Source organism: Lissotriton vulgaris, chromosome 3_1 (genome assembly GCF_964263255.1).
Source record: "Lissotriton vulgaris chromosome 3_1, aLisVul1.2, whole genome shotgun sequence".
Classification (NCBI taxonomy): Eukaryota; Metazoa; Chordata; class Amphibia; order Caudata; family Salamandridae; genus Lissotriton; species Lissotriton vulgaris.
The window spans coordinates 516,888,493-516,912,115 of NC_141689.1; the positions used below are offsets into that span (position 1 = coordinate 516,888,493).

The 23,623-nt window shown below is 44.4% G+C and overlaps 1 protein-coding gene across 1 annotated transcript in view; it reads right to left on the reverse strand.

Annotated features, from left to right (window-relative positions):
• Positions 1–22,608, reverse strand: part of ANKDD1B (ankyrin repeat and death domain containing 1B) — a 602,007-nt gene extending 579,399 nt beyond the window's left edge. The window contains exon 1 of the mRNA XM_086960762.1: positions 22,325–22,608. Coding sequence (XP_086816888.1) covers positions 22,325–22,418 — 94 coding nt within the window. The 5' untranslated portion in view covers positions 22,419–22,608. The remainder of the gene's footprint in view (positions 1–22,324) is intronic.
• Between the last annotated feature and the right edge of the window lie 1,015 nt (positions 22,609–23,623).

Below are 23,623 nucleotides of genomic sequence, written 5' to 3' on the forward strand. Positions count from 1 at the left end.
TTTGCCCGGTTTTTCCTTAACCTAATCTAGCAAAAAGGGTTCATTTGGGTAGAAATTAATTATTATTATTGAAGAGAACCCCTAACAATTAGTGTTATGTTTTAAATTCTGAATTTGTGCTTTTCCAGAACAAGGACAATAAGACCTACCTGTTTTCAATATTAAAGCTATATTGGCTTCTCCCCAGGAGCTTGGTGGTGTCTCTCCCCTAATCATTATGTTGTTAAAAAGATTCGTAAGGACAGGGGTAAGAGTAGAATTAAGTACCCTATATAATTCTCCTGGGAGGCCATCTGGGCCCGCAGCTTTGCCCTGAGCTAGTAGCTTAATGGTGTTAGAAACTTCCAACTCTGTTATGGCTTTATCTATTTTTTCCATTTGGTGATTTTCCAATTCTGGGAGAGTTATATTACTCAACCATTCGTTCCTTTCGTTCAGGTTAACATTGAGCTCCTCTGTGTAGATATTCTGAAAGAACTCATTAAAAGCTTCGCCAATAGCTGTGTCTGTAGACCTACTATTGGCTTCCCCAGCAACCCTCACTTCCTTAATATGGTTCCTGGACTGATCAGCTTTGATTTTCCAAGCCAACACCTTGCCAGCCGATTCACCATATTCAAAATGGGCAATTTTGCTTGCCTGCCATCTTTTATTTATCCTTTCCTGCAATATTGTATCCAACTTGGCCTTTAATTCTATTTTCTTCTCCTGGTTATCGAATGAAAACTGGTCTGATGATTCTAATTGTGACAATTCTTGCTCTATTTGACTAATCCCCTCTTCATATTTCTTTCTCCTGAAAGAAGCCCTACTTGTAATACAACCCCTAATAAAGGCCTTCCAAGCCTCCCATACGTTGACCAGAGAGGCAGAACCTATGTTTTGCTCTAAAAAGAAAACCGTTTCCTGCATCAAATATTCTTTTTCCTCATCATCCAGTAGAATTGTTCTATCAAAAGACCAGGATCGATGAGCAACTTTCTGCTCTAATTTTAGCGAAAAGATAATGGCAGAGTGATCTGACATATGTAGAGGCAGATATGTTATGTTTTTAACCAGATCCTTAATTGAAAGACTGAATAGGGCATAATCAATACGCGATTTGTGTCTATATTTATAATTGTGATATGAGACGCCCATAGCGCTCCCAGCTCTTTGTCTCCATAAATCTATCAACCCAAGATTTGACATAGATCTAAGCAATGTCTCCCTCATATTACTATGTACTATGGCCCTAGAAGTTGCCGATTTATCTAATTTTGGATCTAAAACGAGATTGAAGTCTCCTACCCATATTATAGGGTCCACCTTTAATATTGAAAACAGGTAAAGACCCAGCTGAGTGTGGATCATACCGCCCAATCTCGCTTCTCAATAACGATTACAAAATCTTTACTTCAATCTTGGCCGAGAGATTGGGAAGCGAGATTGGCACAATTATCCACCCTGATCAAAAGGGATTTATTAGGGGCCGGCAACTGGCCGACTTAACCTATGACTTGGTGGGAGCTGTGGATATTGCCTCAACTTTCGGTCTACCCCTGGCTATCATGACCCTAGATGCTACTAAAGCATTTGATAGGGTAAACTGGGAATATTTAAACTTAATTATGGAAAAATACCATCTGGGCCCTAAGTTTTGCAGGGCTATAAGTTTATTATATAATAATCCCAGAGCTTCCCTATTAATTAATGGTACACGGACCACTCCTTTTAAAATTAGTCGAGGAACAAGGCAGGGCTGTCCCTTATCCCCACTTCTTTTTAATTTGTATGTAGAACCTTTTGCTCAGTCTATTAGGGAGGATACTAACATACCACATTTTAATTTTTCGGGTTGGGAAAAAAAGATTGGTTTGTACGCCGATGATATAATCATTTACACAACTGATCCTGCGTTGGCATATCCAATTATTATAAAGAGAGCGGAGGACTTCGGTAGATTTTCAGGATATGAAATCAACGCAGGGAAAACCGAAATTATGGTCTGGAACATTCAAAATCTTCAGCTTCCGATAAAATCTTCGTTGAGGTATCTGGGAATTACAATCACTAAAGAGTTACAACATTTGGCCCAAAACAATTTAGCTCGTATTTCTAGAGAATCTCAAACCTTGATGAAAGCTTGGTCCTTTCTCCCGCTTACCATCTATGGGAGAACCAGCCTGATAAAAATGAGTATCCTTCCGAAATTTACTTTTATTTTTAATTCTATCCCGTTATCTTTTGATACTAAACAGCTTGTAAAATGTCAGCAAAACATAAATTCATTTTTCTGGGGGTATAAATCCAGCAGATTATCCTGGAAAAAACTGAGAAGGAGAAGAGAAAAAGGGGGGCTCGCATTGCCAGACCTAGAATACTACTCCTGGGCATTCCATCTGACCCACTCTAGGATGCTGCTTAAGATCCCTTGGGAAAATGCAAATGGGCTTATGTATAAGGCTATGCTAATAGGTTCGGACCTTCCTGTGAACGGATTCCTTTTCAAGTTCGGGCACCAGAAGTTCTTCAAAAAAATTAGATTAAAAACATTATCAGGCACTGTAAAAGAATGGTTTCGAATAAAATCTAAAATTGGGATAGGTTACCTATCCAAACATGCCCCGATTTGGGATTTACCGGGATTAACATCACAAGAAGCCAACACAGTCAAAAGAGTTTTGTTAGATGCGGATATCACACAGTAGGGCGATATACTGGTGGAAAGATCAATCATAAGCTGGGATATTTTCAAGCATAAGGTAACATCAACACTCTCTTGGTTAGTATATTGGCAATTAAGTAGCTGGCTTCGGGCTCAAACCAAGAAGAAAGCAATGATGGGCGAGGAGAGCTTGCTAGAAAACACCCTAGTTGAAAGACCTCCTGGGAAAAAGGAAGTAGCACTTTTTTATTAGCATATCATAGAGGATGGAGAGAGGGACCTCAACTTACCGGAAAAACTCTGGGGTGCGGAGGGGGAAGCACATATGGAGGACACATGGGAGGAATCTTTTCTCCTTCTTTATAAAATTATCAAGCCTGCATGGTTGCGGCGTAACCATTTTTATACACTTCATAGAGCATATTATTCTCCTAAACGCCTGTCAAAATTTCAACCAGGGAAGTGATGTCCCAAATGCTCTCTTCCAGCTGCCTCAGACCTCCACATGTTTTGGGAATGCCCGAACATTGCTACTTTCTGGAACGAAGTTAGAGCAACACTTGAATCTATTCTTGGCTTATCCATCCGGTGCTCATGGCTGCTGATCATTTTTGGAACCAACGATAATATTAAGGGACTAGAAAGAGAATTTCTGTTTTACGCCATCTTATTGGCAAGAAGGGACATCTGCAAAAATTGGATAAGCATAAACCCCCCAATACATGCAGAGTGGCTGTCTTCATTATATGTAATATCAAAGCAGGACTTATCCAGAACATGTAGCCCCCGATCGGTGAGATTTTGGGATTTTTTGGTCAATTGGAAAAGGGACAGTTAGTCAACCCGGGGTTTTTTTTTTTTTTTTTCTTTCTTTTTCCCCGGGTCCGATGATTAGGCCTAAAATCTCCTTGTCCAAAGGGAGGCACAGTACAGATTTTGGACAACTGGTCAAACTGGCCTGAAGGGAGAAGGTACGTCCAAGCTCTGCGGTCGACATCGGGGCGGACTTTCTGTGTACTGGGAGTTCACTGATGGGCTTCGCGGTGTTGAGTAGAGAGCCGCCCCGATGGCTATGTGGTCAGGAGCACAATTGGACCGAGCCAAGGGCTAATTAGGACACACACAAAAAAAAAAAAGAACAAAAAAAAAACAAAAAACAATAACACCTACCAGTATGGATGACATGTGACTCCTAAATCTTGTAATCCTCTGTCTTATGTAACATTTCCTATACACTGATTTACACATGTGAATGTTTCTGTGAAATGTGGGTATGATGTAAAGTGCTCTTTCACTTCACACTGGTATTAGTGGCGCTATAAAACTAAATGAATCTGAGTGACTGGTTATGGAGACTTGAGTGGCACTGTTAATTGGTGGTAGTGAGGGAATCTGTGGCAACGGTTGTCATTGAAGGGTGCCAACAAACATTGTCGCACAGGGCGCCACCAGTGCTAAAGCTGGCCCTGTGGGTAAGCATTTATTTGCAGGTTAACTGAAGTTTCTGGAGTAATTAAGGTGGTGTACTGCACCACTTAACTTTAGGAAAACTTTTATCGCTAAAGGGATCTTGCAACAAATGTGTAAAAATAGGATTATGTTCCTTCGAAATTCAAAAAAGTTTATTTGATTAACATGCAGAAGCATTTTAACATACCACTGCATTTTTTTAAGTGATAGTTTTCAAACATGAATTTAGAAATATTGGGGCTTATCTACAAGTCCCTTGCACTGCTGATGCGTCACTTTTAAAATGGAAAAAAGTGTGAACCAGTGACGCAAGGCGCTTGTAAAGAAGCCCCACTCATGCTTCCCCACCACACCCTGACAACAATTCTAATAGTGAACTAAGGGGTAAGTCGCTCTCTGGGTGGCCTAGGTTGCTAATATATGTAGACAACATTATAATAAAACACAGGAGAAGGTTTTGTACAGCACACATTCTGTACTCATGTATTTTGAGGTCCACTTTTTTGTTTGAATTTGTTTATTGAGTTTTGACATTTCAGGTACATTAAAACTGTATTTCTTGTTTCGAATTACATGCATTTGTATATCTGCAGTGCTTCAACTAGCAGTTTAGCGTTGGCATTGGACTTTGTACATCATTGTTACGTATCTATATTACATCGAACTAATCTAGATGCTTTCTACCTTTTTTTGCCCGAGATTTGTTTGATGACCCATCTTAAATCTTGGTACTGCCTGGGTACTTTCCTTGCAGAAAGCATATTTTGATTGAATACGAGGGCAAGCAGAGCAGCCCATCATGTCTGAATAATCTTAGCCAATGATTTAAAAACTCCACATTTCCCTAGCATATTAAATGTTTTTCCTGTTTCATTCTGTAATCAGCATTGACCATCCCAACCCATGCCACTACAAATCAAACATATTGGATGGGATTTATCTGTGCCACTTCTAAAAGAATTCTCAAAAGGCTCACAGCAGATAAGTCCAGGTAAAATAGTTACTGCTCCTGCCGTTAAACCCCCACCCACTGCAATAATACTCTGAAAAATATGCAAGTTATTAGTCTAGGTAGCCTTGGGTATGTCATTTGAGAGCTCATCATAGCTATGCAATATTTTTCCCTTGTGTAAACACCATGTGCTTTGGCTTCAGATTCCTCAGTTGACACTGAGATATTTACTTCCTCTCCACCTCTGGGATAACTTGTTTTGCCCTCGGGAAGTCTTCAACAAACCTGGCCTGGAGCGCCCCTAAGCCATTTTCAGCACCGCCTTATCTAATAAATAAGTGAGACAAGAATCTCAATAATAATAAGCTATACTGATCAATAGAACCATTATTACTAGCTACCGTGGACAACGTTTCTGCCCCATCATCATTATGCATAACTGCATTATAACTAGGTAGAACTGCCTTCCGAGGCCTGAGCCTGTAGACAGATCTCACCTGTGGGAAATATCTGCTGCCTGATCCTCTGAGATCATTCTAAGTTGAGTGGTAGCTTTGCTTTCAGACAGATATGTCTACTCTAACCTGAGAGACAGCTCTAAAGTCCGAGGCCTGAGACCGCTGCCTCGCTTTCTGTTCCAAACGGATTCTGACACATACAATACATCTGACGATCTACTGGTTAGAAGTGGTGCATGAAAATAAAAAAAAATGGAAAACAGAAGTAAAAAAACAGGTGGGTTATACATGAAACGTGAACTTTAAAAAAAGATAGGAGGCCTTATCAAATTGCATGCCACTTTTTTTAGGTCTCGTGGCGTGGACTGCGCACATGTGCAGTCGAGCTCGTGAGATTTTATGATCTTAGGTAGCTTACACTGGCGGGCTTTAAGCCCTGCCCCTCTTTCCCATTGGCCGGCGTCCTCGTTTAGGCTAAACGGTGGCCAGCCATTGGGAAAGAGGTTAGTGTGACGTATACTTTTCTCTTTGTCGGACGGCCCACTTGGATGGGCTCGTCCGACTTTCTTCGGCTGTAAAAGGTTTCTAATCTTTATGGAGCATGGCCCCATAAAGATTAGAAACCTTTTACTGCAGAACTAAGTCATACGAGCCCGTTCAAGTGGGCCATCCGACAAAGAGAAAAAGTCTCTGTTTGGCGAGTGCTTGTTTGCATTACGGACTTGGTTGCACAAGATGAATTATTGAACCCTACACATCTCTTCATCTTAGTTTCTGTAGTCTAATAGTTCATCTCAGGGTGGCAGTGTTGATTCATAGTGGTGTGTTTTAAGTGGTTTGTTTTATACCTTTGAAGCAGGATGGGGAAGCAGCCTCGTAAAATCAGAGCATAGAGTCAGTCACTGGGTATCACTTCTGAACCATTGGCTCAGTGAAGGCTTTTAAGCTCGTGCCGCTGTATTGCGTGTTGTGCGGTGATGCCTAGACTGCTTGTTGTGATGTCCTTTAGGCCTTGACAGTCTTTGCTTCTAGGTTTTACTCTTCAGTACTTTGGATGGGGGAGGGGAGTTATTTTACCGGGAGATTTGCAAGTTGTCTGATGTTTCTTTGCTGCACCTCTTGGGTTAGTGTGCTTCTGATGAGGGAAGAGGTCAAACCGCCACGGTCAAAACACAGACCTAAGTAGACCTGTGGCGCACAGAGGGCCCACCACATTCTTTCAGGGTCCCTCAACCCTTCTGGGGGCCCCCATTGAGACCAAGGTTAATGCCTATTTGTAAAATTTGAGATACTCTGGAGGGGGGTGGGGGGGTCGCTGTGCGGGGAATGGCATCATTTCATGTTACGTCACGGCAAACCTCTGGGGCAGGCTGCCCTCCCGCCGCCTGCTTGGCCAATGTCTGACCATCCCCTGTCTCACCCAAGGCCATGCGCACATCAAAGAAAACAGAGACTCCTGCAAAACTCGATGCTATAGTCTAATGATCTCGACACAGGTCCTGTGTTTGATAAAGGGGAAGGACCGGATTACCCCTTGCAATCAAGCTGGAGGGCAGCTGGGGGTCGTGTTGAGGTTGGCTCTTGGCAGCTCTGCCCTGTTCTGAGACCCTGTTCCTGTTCCTGAGACCTCTATGCGTCCTTGATATTCACTAGTGGTGCAGAGTCCTAGAGGCCTGGCGCAAGGCATTGATACCATTCAATCAATGCCAAACCTTATCTTAACGTAGAGGAAGGTCGGGTGATTCACTTATCAGACACCACCAAGGGGGTCACAAAGTGCCTTTTCTTGAGTGCAGTTTGATCAGTGCTCGCCTATCAAGCTGTTTTTGGTGCTGAATGAGTTTAGTTGTGTGACCTAGGTCCTATTATGAGTAGTGTTTTTACACTTTTCTTTCATGTTAGTTTTCGCAATACGGAGGGGTTCCTTTTACACACTACAATTACTGCTTGTCACAGCAGTCCTAAACAAAGGCACACAATATGCTGTTGGGCCCTTAAATGACTCCCTTCGCATACATTAATTCCTCTTCCTGTTGGGCCCTGTGACGCCACCCAGTTCTGTGCCATTGGAGTCCCAATTCATTACTTCCCTAACTGACCTGCTAGGAGAAAGTTCCTGGACTTCAGTGCTCCTCCAATGAATTCATTTTGCCGCTTTATAGGAATGTATTTGCCCCTGAACATCATTTAATTAATTATGTCAAAAAGCTGCTGTTATCTAAGGGTGGTAATATCAGACATTGTTTTTTGTGCATTTTAATCCAGAAAATCCTAGGCCCTAGCAGTCGGTGGAATAGTCCTGAATCTCCAAAGATGGTTGTGTATAAAGCTACTAATGATAAGGTTACATGGATTACAGCTCAGCGTGGCAGCACCAAGGATTGCACTTAATAGTCTCCATAGTGGTGGCCACATCTCCCCTACTGTCAGAATCATTTGCATTCCCAATCCAGCCACCTACAGCAATGACATACACTTTGTACAAAAGGTTCCTTCAAATGCTCAACCTTTATAGCTATGTGTTGTTTGCACTCAGGGGTCTCAGTGTGGCAGCAGCACTCTGTTCCGGTCTTCCTGTGCCTGCACATTGTTTCTTTTAATATCAGGTCTGGCGGGTGGCAGTCTGCTGAGGACCTCCATTGATTCTCCTGTCAGCATCTGTTGCATACTTTAACTTTTCGTTGAAAGATATTTTTTAGTAAATCAACACCCCTTGACACAACCTTGACTTTAAAATTTGATAGATGTCCAGTCTTTAAAGTAAACCTATCTTTCCTTAACTGCCTGGAGGTAAATGTTGAACTTTTCGAGAGTTGTAAGAGTGAGTGTGACGAATGCATTATTGATCAGGGTCTATCCTGAGGTGCAACAGTGGTATCACAGTTAAAGCATGCATTTATTTATTGTATTTCATACGTGATCATCTTCATTAGAGCCACACCTAGATAACTCCAGCGTCTGTCTGCTGCCTCAACAATGGCTTCGTTCAATATATTCGCTCCCTTTGGTGCTCTATTAATCTTGTTAGGTTTGTCTTCCATTTGTCCAGTCCACTTCTAGTCCTTGTCCATTTTCTTTGTCGTAGGTTAATATCTTCCCATCTCAACTGCCTCTCCTGATTAAACAAAAGTTACATTTCCACATTCTAGAGTCCACTCCTGGGGGACATTTTCTAGCGTATGTGGGGCTGTGCCATTGGTTTATCACAATGAAATGCTTTCCAGCTTTTTTCCTCCAGTTGTGAGTGTGGGACAAGGGTCCCTAAATTGCCCATTTAAAGGTTAATCTGCTTCAGATTATGACATAATCTCAGATGTTAGTGGAATAGTCGGGTAACAACAACTTTTTAGAGCATTTCCCATGGCATGGTTTTAAAGTGAAATCTCCCTATCAAAGACTAGATTTTGAGCAAATGAACAAGGGGAATGTGATCTTTATCAATGTTTTTCACAAAGAATTGGCTTAAAACTTAATGGTGAAGATAAATGAATACGAAGAAAATTATTTTTGGGTTTTCTTGTTTAACAATCAAGCACTTTAACACTGCAGTCAGTTACATCTGTAACACCTTCATGCAGTGGATTAACAGATATCCTAACTCCATTTTAAAACCCATACCATTCATACTACTCCACAGTAGCATTGTTACGTTATCCAGTACTGTGGTTAGGTGTGCAAAATGTCCCTGAAAATTGAAACTGTCATCTGACTGAATTCTTCTTCTTATGCACAGCCACGGTTTATGGTAAGTAAACATGTAAAATTACAGCACTGCTATATCTGTATGTATCTATGTATCGGAGTATGTATTTGTGTAGTACACACCGCGCTAAATGCAGTGGAGTGATGTGCAGGGTCAAAGGCAAGGATATAGTCAACGAGTGATAGGAGAGGCAGCTGGGTTCTGGGCGCAAAAGTACATGATTACTGCATTGTTCTTTAAAGAGATATGTCTTCCCCCTTTCCTAAACTGGAGCCGCGTTAGGGCAGTCCTGATGGATGCAGGGATGTTGGCCGAGATCCCCGGTGCAAAGACAGAAAAAGCCTGCTGCTTTGTCTTTCCTTTTCTTATACTTCCTTGTTTCCAGTCTGATGGTGTCCTTGCTTTCACCCGTGTCGCAATCTGCTCATTGAGATTCTGTGGGGTGGTTCATATCTACAAAGGAGATTTATAGCAAGAAGAAAAAAGCAAGCCTTATGCAAAGCAGCTGCAATATTGTCAGATGGCACCTGTCAGTGAGGATAGTGCACTGTGGAATGAACTAGTAAACGACTGCAATCGCAACTACATATTCCATTCAGTAAGTAGGATGTTTTATTTAAATACAGGAGGAGAACATTTGTGGATTTAGAGAAAATATACCATCTCTGCAACTATTTATCACAAAATTATCCATTATCCATGGGGAGGCACAGGGCTGCCCTAAGAATTTCAAAATAGTGTGGAATCCCTGGATGAGACACCACGGGATGCCCTGAGAGCGCACAGATACTCTCCTCATCACTGTCTCCTTCTTTCTCATCTGTTTGTGTTCCCGTTGATTTGCTGGGACATGGCTTGCATGAGGAAAGGTGAGGGGAATTGTGCTTCCTTCCTGAACAACTTTTTGATACACACTAATTTCATCAAGTCGTCAATCCTACTCTTGCATAGGTCCCAGTTTATAAAGGCTGTCGTGGACTTTCCCCCAACGTGACCGCACATACCATACAGCAAGGCCTCCAGGATTTTTAGCAAGGTTCGAGGCTTCCAGAAGTGACCTTTCCAAGGCATGTGAGCCTGTTTGCGTCTTGCGTGTTCCTAGTAAGGCACGCTGCAGTGGCTCTCCGAGAGTAAAGAAATAAGTGTTGGGGACATATGTTGGGCCCTGTTTGGGTGACTCAGTGGTTGTTCCTGGATCTTCATTCAGGACCATAGTTTCAAGTTTTAAAACCTGCTATGTGGAAACCCACTCAGACCTAGACCTTGGTGGCTGGAGAAGGTGTCCACACAATTTTGAACTTTTTTCTCCGTGCCTTTTTGTTTTGCATCTTACACTGTACCTGTCCTATCATGTTAGCATAGTAGCAGAAATAGAGTTGTCTTTTTGTACAACCTTTTCTCATACAAACACACGCAGTAAAATCTATGGGTATATACATTTGAACGTCATTTTCAATGTAATGAGCATATGGGCGAGTACTGAGGCGTTCTCCCCCTTATGTTTAATGGATGGTTGTGCACTGCCGTGCTGCATCCTAGACATTGGAGTTCATGATGCACGTGAAAGGTGGCACTGGACATCTGGTTTTGGGCAGGGCACTAAAGTGTTTCTCTCTGGGGGACAGTTCACAGACATATTATCTGAGTGGCTTTGATTGATCTAACCTAAACTGAACACAGACGAATTAGAGGAAGTATTATTTCACTGGATGATTTCCCAAATAGAGCTGTTCGCCACCAGTATGAGTGTCAAATAAACAACGTAATGGAACCATCACCCGTTACAAATATGAAGAGTTTTACACCATTTGCATTCGTCTTAGGATGTCACTGTGTGATACATCCACATAGAAGTGATGAATGCTGTTGCTGTTATCGGTAAAGCACTTTGTGCACAGTTGACCTCCGGCCAGCATCTGAGCTCTTCGTCTCTTCTTCCAGCTTCAGAATTCTAGCCCAATACCTTATCATGCTTACGAGTTTATCCTGGCAGGCCTCCAGGACCTAGGCAAGCCATTCTTCTGAGCCTTAGTATATTTAGCTCCAAACGTGGCTACTTCAGGTATATCGTCGGTGTCCAAGCTATATTGCATTTAACTGTGTATCTGAGGCATTATGCTGGTAGCTGGCTTTGCACCTCTCCACCTCCCTCCTCCCGCAACCTTCCTCGGTTATTTTTAAATTTAACATGCCACCTTTGCATCAAGACTGACTCTAAAGACTAAGTCTACAGCTACTAATTTGGGTGAAACACTGGCTCATCATCCTTTGTTTAAATAGGGAGATTCCATCAATCCAGCGACTTCTCCAGTCAAACTCTTTAATCTGTTAGGTCCATTCCCTCTGCATCTGCTGAGTTGGAATCATCTTCCCTCTTGTGCTTGCAGTTCAGTGTAAACCATTCCCGGTGTTGTCTTCATACTGGGTGGGGTTCTATCAAGAGATAATGGCTGGGAAGGGGAAATAAGAGAGGACTATTGAATACTTGACAAGGACCTGGGACCCTGCCACAGTTTGAATCGTCATGGACCCTGCACAAGCACATCTACAAGCCTCTTCGAGATAGTCTCCAAGATGACCTGCTGTCATGGTCTCACTAACCTGCAGGGACAAGTCCTGTGGTGCCTTCAGATTAGGCATGAGAGGTATCCCAGGGGCATCATCATCCCTGCCACCACTTTCTACCATGTTAAAGCCAGTAGGTCCCAAAGCGAGACCAATTGGCCTTGCCCCTAAGTGGACAGGTATGCCTAGATGTGGGTCTGGGGCACACTGTGCCACTAGAACCCAGCTATACCTGGCTGATGAGCACTAATAAAAGCGAAACCGGTCCTGGATTGCTTGTGTTCTGGTTTAGAGAGGATCTGGCCTGGTATTTCTTGCTGGTCTGTTTCCATTGGAGCAGGGTCAAGGCTGATTTGCATACGGAACAGTCTAAAATGAATTGTCATGACTGGCAAAATAGGAGTAGACTGGGATGTGGCCTGAGTAATTAAAAGTGATTTAGAATAATGCAAGCATTACTTCCATCCCTTTTTAGGTCCGCCTTGTGTTAGCAGCACTCATGCGTTGTTCTCGCCTTGCAAGAGCTTCTTGGAATCAATACGGCTCCAGAAGTCTTGTCTGAGCTCTGTCCGTATTTGTGATTGGTGTGTGCCGTTTGCCGTCAGTTGTTATTCAGAACAGACTTTGTGAATTGTTCCGGAGGCTCCTGGTTGCCTCCCTATCCGTTTTATGCTACGTCCAGCGGGATTGGATCTTTTACCTGTGAGGTGAGATGGTAGGTTTAATATTGACTTGCTGCACTTTTTTTTAACTATTGCATGCCTTTCGTTTGCGTGTAGAATGCATTTAGTACTAGTGGCTTTAACTTAATGGTTTTTTGGGGAGATATCGGTTATGTTATTATCGTGTGGTTTCTTGCATGTGGTATGCATTTGGTTTATTTTACGTTTTTTTGTTACGGTATTTTGCGTGTGTATGTAAACAATGTGTGCAAGCAGCAGGTTTGCAGATTACTGACGGAGCGCCTGCATAAAATCCAAACGTTCCTAAAAGTGGTTATTAAAGTAGTTTGTGAATATATTAATGCAACAGATGTTTAGAAACATTTCTTTGTGACTTTGTTTGTATGCCTCACCACTTGTACAGTGGAAGACACTCGCTGTGTATCTTACAAAAAGTGAAATGTGAAGGGCGCCTTCTGTTCATACTCAGGAAGTACAGTGCCTGGAAAGCAGCATGTGTCCAGGAATGCCTGGCTGCTGTGTGGATGCAGTGACACACACTGGCTGGAGACGCGAAAGGCTTTCAGCACACCAGTGCGCTCTGCTCTCCCACAAACGAAAGCATTGTGCTTAAACTCCATCTCTCCTCTTCTAGGTGCTTCCCCGATGCTTTTTCTCGGCCCACTGATGATGCTATGTTGTTGATAGCAAGACAGCGGGCCACAGACGCTTAGGGCTAACATCTGAGTTCCAAAGAGGGTCAATGTACAGTTCAGGTAAACAGAAAGTCCGCTCCATGTCTTGCTAGGCATCATCAGGGCATGTATTGACGGTACCTCAAACTCTTATTTCTGAATCCCGAGTGATCGCATTTCTTGTTTGTTTTTTGGGGCGGAGGGGGCCTGAGAGCAGTGTGGGGTTCAAGGGTGCTTCTTGGATACTTCTTGGCACGAGGCTCTGGCCCCTTCAAGGCCCCGCCCTCTCCTCACACAGTTAGATTGTTCTTCAAGTTGGCAGGTATGAAACACACTTCTTTAAGATTGAGGTTTACATTTTGCAGTTCTTCTAACCAGTTGCGTGGCTATAATCTACAGCAAAGATTGATAAAATCAAGATTACAGGAGGAAAGGTGAACAAACTTCACAGCTGGAGGACGAGAAGAGAAGGAAAAGAATATGTTGTAGGAAAAAAAGAGGGAAGGAAGAAAATACCTTGTTACAATCCTCCGTTCCTTTCGTTAGGAAGCCTTGCACATTCTTGTAACAAAGGTAGAATGGCACATTGGAAACCGTTTAACTTATTACTATGAACATAACACTGCTTCCATATTTATTTATTATTAAATGAACATTGCTTTTCAGTTATTTTAAAACACTCATTCATCTGCATAAGCCACCCCATGTATGTGATCACTGCTGTCAGGACAGGGGGTGCGTAAACACTTCTCATCTGAAAGTGATAATATAAAGTGCAAACATTTGATGCTTTAGACTACAATAAAATATATACTGCATTCAAAACACTAATATGTTAGTACTGATGTTCATGGTAGAGACCAATACAGATCCAGTTTCTGTGCGCTAGGTAAGGCACACATAGCGGTGCAAACATGAGCATGTTTTTAAGGAGAGCTAATAGCTTGGTTCATGCAGTAGTTCCTGACCAATGGCCTTTCCTCAAAAAGGCTGTCTGAATGCACCTCTCATCCCGCAGTCATCTATAAATAATGTGAGGAGCACAGGTTAAATCTGGCACTTGCATAATTACCAGATATTTAACCTACTGACCGCTCTAAATTTGGCATTACTGAGGCTATTAAAATCATAATAAGCACTACAGAAAGGTCCAGTTTTATTATGTTCAGGAGTATGATGGCGTTTTATGGTCATTAGTTGTTTTAAAACGAAATAAAAAAAAAACATCAAAGGAGAGTTTTAGTCATATATTATTTTTTAAGCAACTGAATCCCTTGTACCACAGCTTCTCTGAGGAGCTTTCCTTTTTTGTTCAGGGAGAAATGTAAACACACTTTGAAGTTCATTGATCCAGAGACACGAAATGTCCTCCATGACACTGCCTTGTGATCCTGGCATTGTCAGAAGTTGACAACGTATGTTAGGCAATGTCCTGTTGTGCCATATATCCAAAGGCAATTTTATAGGTCTTTAAAACATGTAATTTAGAAATGAAGGCTGGTAATTACGCAAATACTCCAGTAATGTCCGAACTGTTCAGTTCCCAGGGAGGTCGGATTGGGTCTGCAATGCATTGGGAAGGCAGTGTTCATCTGTCATGTAGCCTGAGATAGTGGTATCTTTCTGTAAATTGATGGAGGCCTGTACAGAAATTGGTCATTTTACGCTGCAAAGTATGTTCATTTAAAATGTGAAGATAACGTAACAAGTTTAAATTGAACGGACTTTCTCCAAACATCTACTTTGAGGCAGTAGGGCCATTTCCTGATAATTGTTCCGATCTTGTGTCAGAAAGGCTAGCAGTAGGACTGTAAACTGGAATTTGAAGTCTCACAGGTGTTTTTATAGGTCGAGCCTGGGTAGCCAGGGTCGGATTGGGATCACAATTCGGCCCGGGCACTGACGAAAAAAGTGGCCCACAGTTAAGAGGCGTGGCCCATATTTAAGGGGCGTGGCCCACATTCAAGGGGCGTGCCCTTTCATGAAACACCATTTGCACAGACATGGAATGAAAGTGGATACTGTTTTTGCACACAACACAGGGCCAAGGTGACAATGGCCTACATGCTGAGCAACTAAAAAAAATAGCAAGGCCCCTTTTTGTCACAAACGTATTCCAGCCCTCCAGCAGCGGAGCACCTGCAGCAAAGCCCCTGCTATTACTAACCTACTCAGCCCTCCCCAGACCTTCAGCTCAGGAGCACATGAACAGAGGTAAGGCCCCTGCAATTAGTAAATTAATCAACCCTCCAGGCCTTGGGAAAATGTCCTGGCAGGGGAGGACAAAACACAGCTTTCTGGGTCATCCAAGGTAGCCAGGGGGGGGGGGCTGAGGTGAAGCTGGTGCATGGGAAGGGCCTCCCCAGTGTGTTCTGGCAGTTTGAGTATTTACTATTTACTGTAGTATTACCCTTGTACCTGTGTATGGTACCCTTTTGTAACTTGCACAAGTCACTTTTCTCTTGTAACACACTGTTTGCTACCTCTCACTTTTGTTTGCTTTAGATACTTGCACAAGTGCCACCATTGCCTACGTAACGTTTGTTCTTGTGCTGGAGTGTCTGCCATTTATTGCAGTATTATACCTCTACTTATATTTTGTACGCTTTTGTAACCTGCACACATATCTCTTTTTCCTCCTGTAATGTATCATTTGCTCCTCTTGTATTTTGGTTGCTCGCTATTGTCACTTTTGATTCATGTAACTTAACGTTTGCTTTTGTAATTTGTCCACTTATAATGTTCTCCTCATGTATTATTGCTGTTCCTAGTGTGAATCGCTCTGACACCTTCGGTAAAGTCCGCGCTACATAAAATCGCATAAATAAATAAAAAAACAAAAAAATTCCAAACATCACCAGGCCCCCTCAGCAAGACTCATTCTTCCTCGCCCACTATGCCCTGAATGTGAAGGGCTGTGGGCGAGGTGTTAAGACTAACACCGTTTCTGGGCTGCATGGGCGCCAGGGGGCCGAGGTGCAAATGGCTCAAAGGCCTGAGAAGCACCTGGCCCCCAGGGAGGCCGATTATGGCAAACAATCACCCCTCCCCAGCCCAGCCTCAGCTTGATTGCTTGGCAGGGCAGGGGTGAAGGAGAGAGAGGCCACAGCTGGCAATCGCTGTCTGGCCGCACAGCGAGGCTGCTTTCATTTTCTCAGTCTCTGTCGTGGGCCGTTTTTTTTTTCTCCCCTTTCCTAGCCCACTCTCTGTGGACTGGGACAGGGGAAAAAAAAACGGCCCACAGAGGGCACTGATATTTACAACAAGGGGTGGTGAGGGACAGAGTCTCTGAATTAAGCAGAAAGCTCTCACCCAGTCAAGAGATCAGGGCTAGATCCAACACCGTTTTTTAGCTCACTGCACCATCCCAGTTTCAGAACCTGGCTGTATGCAAATTAGTCTGTTCCTGTCCCAGTGCATGATGGGAACAGGGCAAACCAAACTACAAAAGCCAATTCTTACACTGGGAAGGAAACAAGCTCCCGGGGACCGGTTTCTGGCATTACAGCCGTCTTCGGCCCGGTTTGCTTGAATCCTGATGGTGCAATGAGCAAGGGTCTCACATCTGAGAATACCCTTCCACGCTTAGGGTGGACAAAAATATTTACAACAAGGGGTGGTGAGGGACAGAGTCTCTGAATTAAGCAGAAAGCTCTCACCCAGTCAAGAGATCAGGGCTAGATCCAACACCGTTTTTTAGCTCACTGCACCATCCCAGTTTCAGAACCTGGCTGTATGCAAATTAGTCTGTTCCTGTCCCAGTGCATGATGGGAACAGGGCAAACCAAACTACAAAAGCCAATTCTTACACTGGGAAGGAAACAAGCTCCCGGGGACCGGTTTCTGGCATTACAGCCGTCTTCGGCCCGGTTTGCTTGAATCCGGATGGTGCAATGAGCAAGGGTCTCACATCTGAGAATACCCTTCCACGCTTAGGGTGGACAAAAATATTTACAACAAGGGGTGGTGAGGGACAGAGTCTCTGAATTAAGCAGAAAGCTCTCACCCAGTCAAGAGATCAGGGCTAGATCCAACACCGTTTTTTAGCTCACTGCACCATCCCAGTTTCAGAACCTGGCTGTATGCAAATTAGTCTGTTCCTGTCCCAGTGCATGATGGGAACAGGGCAAACCAAACTACAAAAGCCAATTCTTACACTGGGAAGGAAACAAGCTCCCGGGGACCGGTTTCTGGCATTACAGCCGTCTTCGGCCCGGTTTGCTTGAATCCTGATGGTGCAATGAGCAAGGGTCTCACATCTGAGAATACCCTTCCACGCTTAGGGTGGACAAAAATATTTACAACAAGGGGTGGTGAGGGACAGAGTCTCTGAATTAAGCAGAAAGCTCTCACCCAGTCAAGAGATCAGGGCTAGATCCAACACCGTTTTTTAGCTCACTGCACCATCCCAGTTTCAGAACCTGGCTGTATGCAAATTAGTCTGTTCCTGTCCCAGTGCATGATGGGAACAGGGCAAACCAAACTACAAAAGCCAATTCTTACACTGGGAAGGAAACAAGCTCCCGGGGACCGGTTTCTGGCATTACAGCCGTCTTCGGCCCGGTTTGCTTGAATCCTGATGGTGCAATGAGCAAGGGTCTCACATCTGAGAATACCCTTCCACGCTTAGGGTGGACAAAAATATTTACAACAAGGGGTGGTGAGGGACAGAGTCTCTGAATTAAGCAGAAAGCTCTCACCCAGTCAAGAGATCAGGGCTAGATCCAACACCGTTTTTTAGCTCACTGCACCATCCCAGTTTCAGAACCTGGCTGTATGCAAATTAGTCTGTTCCTGTCCCAGTGCATGATGGGAACAGGGCAAACCAAACTACAAAAGCCAATTCTTACACTGGGAAGGAAACAAGCTCCCGGGGACCGGTTTCTGGCATTACAGCCGTCTTCGGCCCGGTTTACTTGAATCCTGATGGTGCAATGAGCAAGGGTCTCACATCTGAGAATACCCTTCCACGCTTAGGGTGGACAAAAATATTTACAACAAGGGGTGGTGAGGGACAGAGTCTCTGAATTAAGCAGAAAGCTCTCACCCAGTCAAGAGATCAGGGCTAGATCCAACACCGTTTTTTAGCTCACTGCACCATCCCAGTTTCAGAACCTGGCTGTATGCAAATTAGTCTGTTCCTGTCCCAGTGCATGATGGGAACAGGGCAAACCAAACTACAAAAGCCAATTCTTACACTGGGAAGGAAACAAGCTCCCGGGGACCGGTTTCTGGCATTACAGCCGTCTTCGGCCCGGTTTGCTTGAATCCTGATGGTGCAATGAGCAAGGGTCTCACATCTGAGAATACCCTTCCACGCTTAGGGTGGACAAAAATATTTACAACAAGGGGTGGTGAGGGACAGAGTCTCTGAATTAAGCAGAAAGCTCTCACCCAGTCAAGAGATCAGGGCTAGATCCAACACCGTTGTAAATCGATTTTGGCCACTATAGGTGTGGCAGGGTATACTCAGACATGAGTCCCTTTCTCACTGCTCCATCAGGATTCAAGCAAGCCGGGCCGAAGAGGCTGAAATGCCAGAAACCGGTCCCCGGTAGCTTGTCTCCTTTCTGGTAAAGAATTGGCTTGGTAGTTTAGTCTGCCCTGTTCCCATGATGCACTGGGCCAGGGACAGACTGATTTGCATATAGCCAGGTTCTGAGCTGGGATGGGGCAGTGAGATAAAGAACGGTGATGGATCAAGCCCTGATCTTTGGACTGGGTAAGAGTGGTCTGCTCAATTCAGACACTCTGTTCATCACCACCCCCTTTTGTAAATCGATTTTGGCCACTATAGGTGTGGCAGGGTATACTCAGACATGAGTCCCTTTCTCACTGCTCCATCAGGATTCAAGCAAGCCGGGCCGAAGAGGCTGAAATGCCAGAAACCGGTCCCCGGTAGCTTGTCTCCTTTCTGGTAAAGAATTGGCTTGGTAGTTTAGTCTGCCCTGTTCCCATGATGCACTGTGCCAGGGACAGACTGATTTGCATATAGCCAGGTTCTGAGCTGGGATGGGGCAGTGAGATAAAGAACGGTGATGGATCAAGCCCTGATCTTTGGACTGGGTAAGAGTGGTCTGCTCAATTCAGACACTCTGTTCATCACCACCCCCTTTTGTAAATCGATTTTGGCCACTATAGGTGTGGCAGGGTATACTCAGACATGAGTCCCTTTCTCACTGCTCCATCAGGATTCAAGCAAGCCGGGCCGAAGAGGCTGAAATGCCAGAAACCGGTCCCCGGTAGCTTGTCTCCTTTCTGGTAAAGAATTGGCTTGGTAGTTTAGTCTGCCCTGTTCCCATGATGCACTGGGCCAGGGACAGACTGATTTGCATATAGCCAGGTTCTGAGCTGGGATGGGGCAGTGAGATAAAGAACGGTGATGGATCAAGCCCTGATCTTTGGACTGGGTAAGAGTGGTCTGCTCAATTCAGACACTCTGTTCATCACCACCCCCTTTTGTAAATCGATTTTGGCCACTATAGGTGTGGCAGGGTATACTCAGACATGAGTCCCTTTCTCACTGCTCCATCAGGATTCAAGCAAGCCGGGCCGAAGAGGCTGAAATGCCAGAAACCGGTCCCCGGTAGCTTGTCTCCTTTCTGGTAAAGAATTGGCTTGGTAGTTTAGTCTGCCCTGTTCCCATGATGCACTGGGCCAGGGACAGACTGATTTGCATATAGCCAGGTTCTGAGCTGGGATGGGGCAGTGAGATAAAGAACGGTGATGGATCAAGCCCTGATCTTTGGACTGGGTAAGAGTGGTCTGCTCAATTCAGACACTCTGTTCATCACCACCCCCTTTTGTAAATCGATTTTGGCCACTATAGGTGTGGCAGGGTATACTCAGACATGAGTCCCTTTCTCACTGCTCCATCAGGATTCAAGCAAGCCGGGCCGAAGAGGCTGAAATGCCAGAAACCGGTCCCCGGTAGCTTGTCTCCTTTCTGGTAAAGAATTGGCTTGGTAGTTTAGTCTGCCCTGTTCCCATGATGCACTGGGCCAGGGACAGACTGATTTGCATATAGCCAGGTTCTGAGCTGGGATGGGGCAGTGAGATAAAGAACGGTGATGGATCAAGCCCTGATCTTTGGACTGGGTAAGAGTGGTCTGCTCAATTCAGATACTCTGTTCATCACCACCCCCTTTTGTAAATCGATTTTGGCCACTATAGGTGTGGCAGGGTATACTCAGACATGAGTCCCTTTCTCACTGCTCCATCAGGATTCAAGCAAGCCGGGCCGAAGAGGCTGAAATGCCAGAAACCGGTCCCCGGTAGCCTGTCTCCTTTCTGGTAAAGAATTGGCTTGGTAGTTTAGTCTGCCCTGTTCCCATGATGCACTGGGCCAGGGACAGACTGATTTGCATATAGCCATGTTCTGAGCTGGGATGGGGCAGTGAGATAAAGAACGGTGATGGATCAAGCCCTGATCTTTGGACTGGGTAAGAGTGGTCTGCTCAATTCAGACACTCTGTTCATCACCACCCCCTTTTGTAAATCGACAGAGGGCACTGAGGCACCGGCCCTTCGGCCCATTCCCGAATGCCCGCCTTGCCAATCCGACCCTGTGGGTAGCCCATGTGCTGCTCTGCAAGTCATGCTGTATTCAGGTAGGGACTTGAAGCTCCACTCACTCTCCGCCTATATCTTTCATTGGCTCGTGTCATTTCCACTGTAAACTGTGGCTGTTCTTTTGTCAAAAGGCTTAGTAGTCCCTCCTTAGTACCACCATGTCTCATTATGTACCCTCCCATGGCGACACCTCCTGCTACGTGTGTTGCTACTCGGTAGGCTTTAATTTCAGCCTCTGAGCGCTATTTTCTCAAATAGCTCTCTCCTAACGCTTTTTAAAATGTTTTATAGCACAGGCGACAAACACATTTGCAATGCAATAGGTCTGTGCATTAGCAAGAATTTAAGCTATTGGCATTGTAAATGACAATGCCTTTTATTCATCTGTTTTTAAAAAAAACAACACGAATACAAGGCATTGCCATTTACAATGCCAATAGCTCAAACTCTCGTGAATGCGAGACCTATTTTTATTTATTTTATTTATTTATAGGTTTATATAGCGCTGTGAATAAACTCCCGGAGGAGTATCTCCGCGCACTGCGATTGCTGGTTAAAGCTAGCTATACAATCTATTCATTTATAACAATAGTTTTTCTGAAAAATACAAAATATGGTTCTGTTTTTCAAGATTCTCGGGTGAGCTGATGCACGGGTCCCGATAAGCTTGAAAGGTAACCACCGGCGACCGCAGAGCAGTCTGGGTGCGTGCGCGGACAGCGAGTGTTCTTTTGACTTCAGGGGAAACCTGTTCCATTCCCTGCAGGCATGGGCAGCCGAAGACGAGGGGGAGGCCCTGATCTAGCCGGCCCTTCCTTCGCCGCGGCAGTCACTGAAAGAATGGGATATCAGAGGCTCGAGAACCGCCTGAGAAACCATCCCTCAAAACTCCCAGGAAACAGGCAGACTTCCAGGAAAAAGTCGATTCGTCGCCTCCGTGGATAATATCTCTGCGCTTTCGTTAAGTCTTGAATAAAAAAAACGTGTACTGCAGTGTAAATAAACCACCGATTTCTAGTCACGCGCTGTGTTAATACCAGCTGCCTCTCACGGTGAGCGGTGTTGCACTTTGTACAGTGATACATCAACTGACCGCCTATTATGCACCCCCTCCCATTAAAATGTATTTTTTTTTTAGGAAAATCGTAAAATAAGTTTACAATTGGTATTTTTTTTTATTAACCCGGGTTTTCCTTTAAAGTTTTTTTTTGCACTTTCTATTTTTCAGAAGACGTCTGAGGCATTGCTGGGTTACTTTGCCACTTTTAAAAGTGCCTGCTGGTCTCGAACTCCTTATATCTACCAGCAGTCCTGTCAATAACTCGAAACATCGCTCAATTATTTCTCATTTTTGTCTAATATACAGAACTTTCGAATGCTTCCGCCCCGGCCAGTCGCACAGTTCAAAAGTCTTTCCAGCAAAAGCCTTTTATCACGTCACAAGTCACCAGTGGAGGGATTATCACAACCGATATTCAGCAAAGCTTGACGTCACTTGTCTGATGCACTGCCTACAGACAGCTTAGCCTTAGTCCGTGCGAGAGGTGCACGCGCGCACCTCGCCGTAACACCGCAAAACCCAGAATAGCGGAGCACTTACGAATCTCGTGGGTGGCGCCCTCTCGGGTGTCCTCGCTCTTTGAGGGGTGCAGAAACCCGCTCAAAATGTTCTTGGGGTCCCGCAGGCCTTTCATGGTGCGCCGCTCTCTCCCCTCTCAGCACTGGGGATGCGTTGTTCCGGCCCCTCTCCTCGAGTCTGGACTAGACCGGGCTTCCTCGTACTGGAGTCCGCTCTGAGGTGCGAGCGGCGGCTCTGCTCGCTCCGGCCTCTCTCGGTCCTGTCAGGGTGTGTGCAGGGGTGTGGGACAAGCATGGCACGCTGACAGCCGCGGCACGCAGCCGCAAGTGAAACCACCGACAGCGTACACACACACAGGGAACCGGTTAGTTCACTTTGTTGTCGACACTGTTGCGAAAAATCTTGTTTTTTTTTATGGAAAGACCTGCGACAGCTAAGCAATGACGGATGAGTTGACCACTAGCAAGGAGATCCTCGCAGTTACATATCGTACATTATTAAAGCTGTTTGCAAAAGCTTTCAAAGGTGTTCATTAGAGGACGCCTGCATGTTAAACATATCGAAAGACAATTTTTTAAAATTCTTTTGAACGTGTCTCCTAGGTTGGATGAAGTTTTAATTCATGTATTCACCCACCCACTGCTTTAAACTGAACTATAGCAGCGCAGGTGCTCACTATCTAGAGTCCTTGCTTGCTCCTGAGAAGTGCTGGTACTCCCCCATTACATGTATTGTAGCAGTGCTGGTAATTTCCCTTTCAAATCAAAGAAGTACAGGTACATTACCCGTCCATTTAAAGCACTGCACCCACCCTCTTGAGAAACGTACACATTCTGTGATATTGAGCCCTTAAACTTGCATGCACCATCAAACTACTATTGTTGAGTTGGTAACATAATACAAATATCTAATGCACATTGTCAGGGCAGAACAATTTTGTGCAAAAGGGTTGAGGCAATAAGTAAGTAAGTAATACATTTATTGTATAGTTAATTAAAACCAGAACAACTTAAAAGGAAAAATCGACATGGTGCACCGAATTTTCAAAATACTCAATGAACAATAAAATTAGCAAAATTCCATTGGTCGGGTAATCTGAGCAATATGCGTTGTTTAAAATGCAGGGTGCATAGGTCTAACCAGTTCTAAAATATTTAATTTAATTCTTGAGATAAAACATCATCACATAACCACTAAAATTCATAGTCCCTGTAAGAAGTTGTTCACATTACGAGGTAAGCAATGTATACGAGTAGAGCTGGTGGCCGCTCTTTTCAAGTGTTAGTGGCAAATTGGTGGAATTCCCTTCCTCCTCATATT